Raw genomic sequence first — 7,315 nt, 5'->3', positions numbered from 1 at the left:
GTCTCGGCCTCCCAAAGTGCTGGGATTACAGGCTTGAGCCTGGGAGGGTTAATTTTTTTAAGTAAACTTTTCATTTTGAGATAATTATAGATTCATAGGCAATTGTAACAAACTGTACAGAGGAATCCTGTGTACTCTTCCTCATAGTAACATCTGGTATAACTGTAGTGCAGTATCACAATCAGGATATTGGCACTGATACAGTCAAAATATAGAGCATTTCATTATCCCACAGATTCTCCATGTTGCCTTTTTAGAAAACTGAATATAGGCCAGGTGCAGTGGTTTACGCCTATAATCCCAGCACTTTAGGAGGCCGAGGTGGGCAGATCACCTGAGGTCAGAAGTTCGAGACCAGCCTGGCCAACATTGTGAACTCCCATCTCTACTAAAAATACAAAAATTAGCCAGGCATGGTGGCAGGCACCTATAATCCCAGCTACTCAGGAGGCTGAGGCAGGAGAATCAGTTGAACCTAGGAGGCGGAGGTTGCAGTGAGCCGAGATCACCCCTCTGCACTCCAGCCTGGGTGAAAGAGCAAGACTCAGTCTCAATAAATAATAAATAAATAAATAAACAAACAAATAAATAAACAAACAAACAAATAAATAAATAAATAATTCAGTATAATTCACATACCATAAAACTGAAACTTTTAAAGTATACTGTTCAGGGAACTGAGATATGAAGAGGTTAAGTATCTTTCCCTAGAATGCTGCAGAATGGTAAAAAGGCAGTTCTGTTCATCTCATGGGTGTGTGCAACCATGCCCACCTAATTTTTGTGTTTTTAGTAGAGGCGGAGTTTCCATCGCGTCGGCCAGGCTGATCTCGAACTCCTGACCTCAGGTGGTCTGCCCACTTTGGCCTCCCAAAGTGCTGGGATTACAGCTTTCATAGTATGTAATCTGTTAAGTCTTTTGGAGATGTACAAGTTTTGTTTCCTTGATATCAAGGTTGGTGAAGATCTTCGGCAAGATATGTTAGCTTTACAGATGATAAAGATTATGGATAAGATCTGGCTTAAAGAAGGACTGGATCTGAGGATGGTAATTTTCAAATGTCTCTCAACTGGCAGAGATCGAGGTAAGTTTATTAGCTGTGTCTTGATGTCTTATATTTTTCCTTGAACTTAGCTTAAAGTGTACCTGCCCTAAAGGTTCTGATGCAGATACCCTGATATCACAGTTGTTTCTTATTTTAATCCAGTGTTACTTTATTGATTGTTGCTCATAATTAAGTCTCTTTTAAAAATAACTTAGTGGCTGAGCATAGTGGCTCATGCCTGTAATCCTAGCACTTTGGGAGGCCGAGGTGGGTGGATCACATGAGGCCAGGAGTTTGAGACCAGCCTGGGCAACATGATGAAATCCTATTTCTACTAAAAATGCAAAAATTAGCCAGGTGTGGTGGTGTGCCCCTGTAATCCCAGCTGCTCGGGAGGCTGAGATGGGAGAATAGCTTGAACATGGGAGGCGGAGACTGCAGTGAGCCAAGATTGTGTCACTGTACTCCAGCCTCGGTGACAGACTAAGACTCTATCTCAAAATAAATTTAAAAAAAAATTTTTTTAAACTTAGTGTAGCCTAAATAAATGCTTTGCAGTAGTCAAAGGTGTCCATTAATTGACCCAGTGAGGATTTTATGGTCTTTAGCTTTTAAACTTAAAAATAATGCCATATCTCTGGGTGCAGTGGTTCTCACCTGTAATCCCAGCATTTTAGGAGGCCAAGGGCAGGAGGATCACTTGAGTCAAGGAGTTTGAGATCAGCCTGGGCAACACAAGGAGATCCTGTCTCTACAAAAAGAAATAAATAGTCTCAGCTACTCTGGAGGATGGGGTGAAAGGATTACTTGAGCCTGGGAGGTTAAGGCTTCAGTGAACCGTAATCATGCTACTGCACTCCAACCCGGGTAACACAGTGAGACCTTGTCTCAAAACCAAATAAATAAATAAGGCCTTATCTAAGTTAAATCAACTTTGATTTCATTTTTGTAAAATAAAATCATACAAAGTTCTTTTCTACTAATAGCAGATTTCTATCTTATTATTTATTGAACCATTTTGAAATAATGAATGTAAAACATCCTAATATCTGATATGCCATCATTATTGGCAGCTATCATTATTCTTATTCAACAAATGTTTATTGTTTACCATCTATAAAATGGTAAGAATATGTGGTACTTATATTTTAGAAGGAAGCAATAATACATACAAGTAATCAGAGTATGCTTTAATAAGCTGAAAGCTCTAAAAGTTGTAAAGGCAATACTGTCAGGTTTTAAAGGAAAGACCATCTGCTGTTGGTGGAAATGAGAAACACTTCACAAATTCTATGCATAGACACTAGGAAGTCACCTGAAAGATAATCATCCTTCCAATATTTGCCATTCAACGTATGCTTAAATGCCTATAATGAAGGGGAATTCACTGCATTTCAAGGCAGTTCATTCTATCCTGTGCAGCCCTGATAGCTATAGATTTCTTTTTCATATTCAGGTGATTAATGGCGACTGAGTCCTGGTGTCTTTTACCCATTGGTTACAGTTCTGTTCAGAGACTATCATATAATTAAGTTAAATCCTTCTTCACCCTTAACAGTTTTGTGGCCTCAGATTCTGAATTCCCAATTCTTCAGCCATTTATGAAAGATCACATTACCTTATCACCTTATTTTTCTCCTTGCAAATGATTCAGGTAATCTGTTGTCTCTAAGAATGGCACCTGGATTTTGTAGAATACAAAAGGGTGACCATAGTGTCACACATGTGAAACTATTCGTAAATAAAATTAGTAAGTCATCATCATACCAGCTCCTGCTAAGCCATGTCTTGGCCATCCTGTAACTTGTACATTTTCTTTTTCTTTTCTTTCTTTTTTCAGAGATGGGATCTTTGTCTGTCACCCAGGCTGGAGTGCAGTGGTGTGATCATAGCTCACTGCAGCCTCAAACTCCTGGGCTCAAGAAATCCACTTGCCTCAGCCTCCCAAAATTAGCTGGATATGATGGCATGCACCTGTGACATGCCACCACACCCAGCTAATTTTTTAAATTTTTTCATAAAGACAGGGGTCTCACTATGTTGTCCAGGCCGGCCTCGAACTAGGCTCAAGCAGTCCTACCACCTCAGCCTCCCAAGTAGCAGGGAATGTAGGCATGCACCACTGTGCCCAGCTATGTACTTGTACATTTTTGTATCTTAGAACCATGTGTAGGATGTTAGCTATTAACTTTGTTGTATTTGATACACTACTTTCCTATTTGTTGAGTTCATTTTAAAACCTGATTTTTGAGTGTTACAGCTCTTTTAGAATTCACATAGCAGAGGCCGGGCACAGTGGCTCACGCCTGTAATCCCAGCACTTTGGGAGGTCGAGGCAGGTGGATCCCTTGAGGCTATAAGTTTGAGACCAGCCTAGCCAACATGGTGAAACCCCACCTCTACTAAAAATACAAAAAATTAGCCAGGCGTGGTGGTGCACGTCTGTAGTCCTGGCTGCTGGGAGGCTAAGGCACGAGAATCACTTGAACCTGGGAGGCAGAGGTTGCAGTGAGCCCAGGTGGCGCCACCGCACTCCAGCCTGGAAAACAGAGTGAGACTCCGTCTCAGAAAACAACCAGAAAAAAAGGAACCAGATGAATTCATTCTGCCATATGTAACTAGACTACTAGAATTAGAATCTGGCCCCCCATACTTTCTCTCCGGGTACCCTGGCAGCCTTGGTCAACTTCTGTTTCCTACAATCCTTTGTCCAAAGCAGAGTTCTGTTTTCATGTATTTTATTTTAACACAAATGCATCTCCTTCATTTTAAAAATATATCAATTAATTTTTTAATTGTATAAATAATATTTGCATATAGTAGAATATCCAGGTAGTGTATAACAGAATAAATTGAAAAGTGTTCATTTTCTCTCATACCTTCATCCTCAACTCTAGGTACCCTCTTTCCATGATATAACTACTTGTGTAGCCTTCTGGAAATGTTTTGTGTATATTCTAATATGCACAACCATCTTTTCAAACGCAAAAGTACAGTTCTCCATCTGGATTTTGTCTTTAACATTATTTTTGAGATCTTTCTATCAAAGCACTTAATTCCTCCCTTACTGTTTTCTTTTGTGTAAATATCACATAATTTATTTGTTTGATACTTGTTTGCTTTTTTTTTTTTTTATTTTTTGAGACGGAGCCTTGTACTGCTGCCCAGGCTGGAGTGCAGTGGCGTGATCTCAGCTCACTGCAAGCTCTGCCTCCTGGGTTCACGCCATTCTCCTGCCTTAGCCTCCTGAGTAGGTGGGACTACAGGCGCCTGCCACCATGCCCGGCTAATTTTTTGTACTTTTAGTAGAGTTGGGGTTTCACTGTGTTAGCCAGGATGGTCTGAGTCTCCTGACCTCATGATCCGCCTGCCTCAGCCTCCCAAAGTGCTGGGATTACAGGCATAAGCCACCGCACCCGGCAGATACTTGTTTTAAAGGAGTCAGAGAGAAAATAAAAAACAATTTGTTCATCCAGGCATTTATATTTCAATTAGGAGGCCAAAACATATACTTGAGATTTAATCATATCACAAGGTCAGTCTTCATCTGTTCTTCCTTTGAAAGTGCTAGTGTATTCTGGAAGATTCTTATCTTGCCCAAATATATGATTAAAGAAATTTTTTTGTGCTGAAGTGGGACAGTGTGTATCTTATATGTAACTTGACCAGCTAGGTCAGTGTCTTCTTGTTTGTAATTAAAATAGTTTTCCTCGCTGGGCACGGTGGCTCATGCCTGTAATCCCAGCACTTTAGGAAGCCAAGACAGGCAGATCACTGAAGGTTGGGAGTTCAAGACCAGCCTGGCCAACATGGTGAAACCCCATCTCAACTAAAAAAAAAAAAAAAATACAAAAATTAACTGGGCATGGTGTTGGGCACCTGTGATCTCAGCTAGTTTTCCTTTGGGGATTAGTACATGGATGTATAGACTAGAGAGTCTGAAATAGTCAAAATTGATGGTGACATGTTAGATACTTTTGAAAATAAAGAATAAGGGATTAGTACATGGATATACAGACTAGAGAGTCTCAGATAGTCAAAATTGATGTTTACATGTTAGATACTTTTGAAAATAAAGAATAATTTTGGCCGGGCGCGGTGGCTCACGCCTGTAATCCCAGCACTTTGGGAGGCCGAGACGGGCGGATCACGAGGTCAGGAGATCGAGACCATCCTGGCGAACACGGTGAAACCCTGTCTCTACTAAAAAATACAAAAAAACTAGCCGGGCGAGGTGGCGGGCGCTTGTAATCCCAGCCACTTGGGAGGCTGAGGCAGGAGAATGGCGTGAACCCGGGAGGCGGAGCTTGCAGTGAGCTGAGATCCGGCCACTGCACTCCAGCCTGGGCGACAGAGCGAGACTCCTTCTCAAAAAAAAAAAAAAAAAGAATAATTTTGATTGGTGGCCAGACTTGATTTTTTTTTTTTTTGGACAACAGGGTCTTGCTGTCGCCCAGGCTGGAGTGCAGTGGTGTCATCTTGACTCACTGCAACCTCTGCCTCCTGGGTTCAAGTAATTCTCATGCATCAGCCTCCCAAGTAGCTGGGACTGCAGGTTTGTGTCACCATGCCTGGTTAATGTTTGTATTTTTAATAGTGGTGGGGTTTTGCTATGTTGGCCAGGCTGGTCTCAAACTCCTGACCTCAAGCGATCCACCTGCCTCGGCGTCCCAGAGTGCTGGGATTGCAGGCGTGAATCACTGCACCCAGCCAGACTTGAATTTTTTTGAAAGTAACAATTGCTAGCTGGTTTCTTATGTCAAAGATTGAAAACTAACTTTTTAAAAGGCATGCAGCCATAAAAGAGAATGAGTTCATGTCCTTTGCAGGGTCGTGAATGAAGCTGGAAGCCATCATTCTTAGCAAACTAACACAGGAACAGAAAACCAAACACCTCATGTTCCCACTCATGTGGGAGTTGAACAATGAGAATACGTGGACACAGGGAGGGGAACATCGCACACCGGGGCCCGTTGGCAGGTGGGAGGCAAGGGGAGGGAGGACAAATACCTAATGTATGCGGGGCTTAAAACCTAGGTGACGGGTTGATAGGTGTAGCAAACCACCATGGCACATGTATACCTATGTAACAAACCTGCACATTATGCACGTGTATCCCAGAACTTAAAGTAAAATTTAAAAAGTAATAATTTAAAAAAATGTTTAAAGGCTTACTTTGGGGAGACAGTTTTACATAGCTTAATATTTTATCGTTAAAGGCATGGTGGAGCTGGTTCCTGCTTCCGATACCCTCAGGAAAATCCAAGTGGAATATGGTGTGACAGGATCCTTTAAAGATAAACCGCTTGCAGAGTGGCTAAGGAAATACAATCCCTCTGAAGAAGAATATGAAAAGGTAATTAGCATGTCTCCTCATTTCAAAAAGCTTTGTCAAAAATGTATTACAAAGGTTTTAAGTGCTTTCATTTTCCAGCTCTGGTGACTAAGTCATCATTAAGTCAGGAAAAGAGCATCTTTTTCTAAGTATAGGAAAGAATGTAAAACAGAATGCATTTAATGGCAGGAATCTGAGTGAAACCAATGCTAAATTACGCCCCCAAAAAATTCTAAACACATACTTAGAGGCCAGCAAAACAGAGGCATTTTTCTAACCCAGAATGTTATATTTCCCGAAGATCTTGGAAGAAGTTAGGGAAATGAGTAAAACGGGCTGCATCATGTGGTATTTAAGAACATAAATTAGGGGCCAAACTCTCTGGGTTTGACTTCAGATCCCAAGTCACTGAGCAGCAGCAGGGCCTTATGCAAATTATTATTGGTATTATTTATTTATTTATTTACTTTTTGAGATCGAGTCTCACTTTGTCGTCCAGGCTGGAGTGCAGTGGTGTGATCATAGCTCACTGCAGCCTCAAACTCCTGGGCTCAAGAAATCCACTTGCCTCAGCCTCCCAAAATTAGCTGGATATGATGGCATGCACCTGTGACATGCCACCACACCCAGCTAATTTTTTAAATTTTTTCATAAAGACAGGGGTCTCACTATGTTGTCCAGGCCGGCCTCGAACTAGGCTCAAGCAGTCCTACCACCTCAGCCTCCCAAGTAGCAGGGAATGTAGGCATGCACCACTGTGCCCAGCTATGTACTTGTACATTTTTGTATCTTAGAACCATGTGTAGGATGTTAGCTATTAACTTTGTTGTATTTGATACACTACTTTCCTATTTGTTGAGTTCATTTTAAAACCTGATTTTTGAGTGTTACAGCTCTTTTAGAATTCACATAGCAGAGGCCGGGCACAGTGGCT

The 7,315-nt window shown here is 41.4% G+C and overlaps 1 protein-coding gene across 1 annotated transcript in view; it reads left to right on the top strand.

The window, feature by feature from the left end:
* The window catches only part of PIK3C2A (phosphatidylinositol-4-phosphate 3-kinase, catalytic subunit type 2 alpha), a 146,691-nt gene that overhangs the window by 114,059 nt on the left and 25,317 nt on the right, over positions 1 to 7,315 (top strand). The window contains exons 21-22 of the mRNA XM_011937522.1: positions 956 to 1,085; positions 6,266 to 6,402. Of these exons, the coding sequence (XP_011792912.1) occupies positions 956 to 1,085; positions 6,266 to 6,402 (267 nt within the window). The remainder of the gene's footprint in view (positions 1 to 955; positions 1,086 to 6,265; positions 6,403 to 7,315) is intronic.

The sequence above is a fragment of the Colobus angolensis genome, unplaced genomic scaffold (assembly GCF_000951035.1).
Source record: "Colobus angolensis palliatus isolate OR3802 unplaced genomic scaffold, Cang.pa_1.0 Scaffold164, whole genome shotgun sequence".
Lineage (NCBI taxonomy): Eukaryota > Metazoa > Chordata > Mammalia > Primates > Cercopithecidae > Colobus > Colobus angolensis.
Note: the sequence above shows the minus strand (reverse complement) of the source record. Positions and strands in the feature narration are given on the sequence as shown.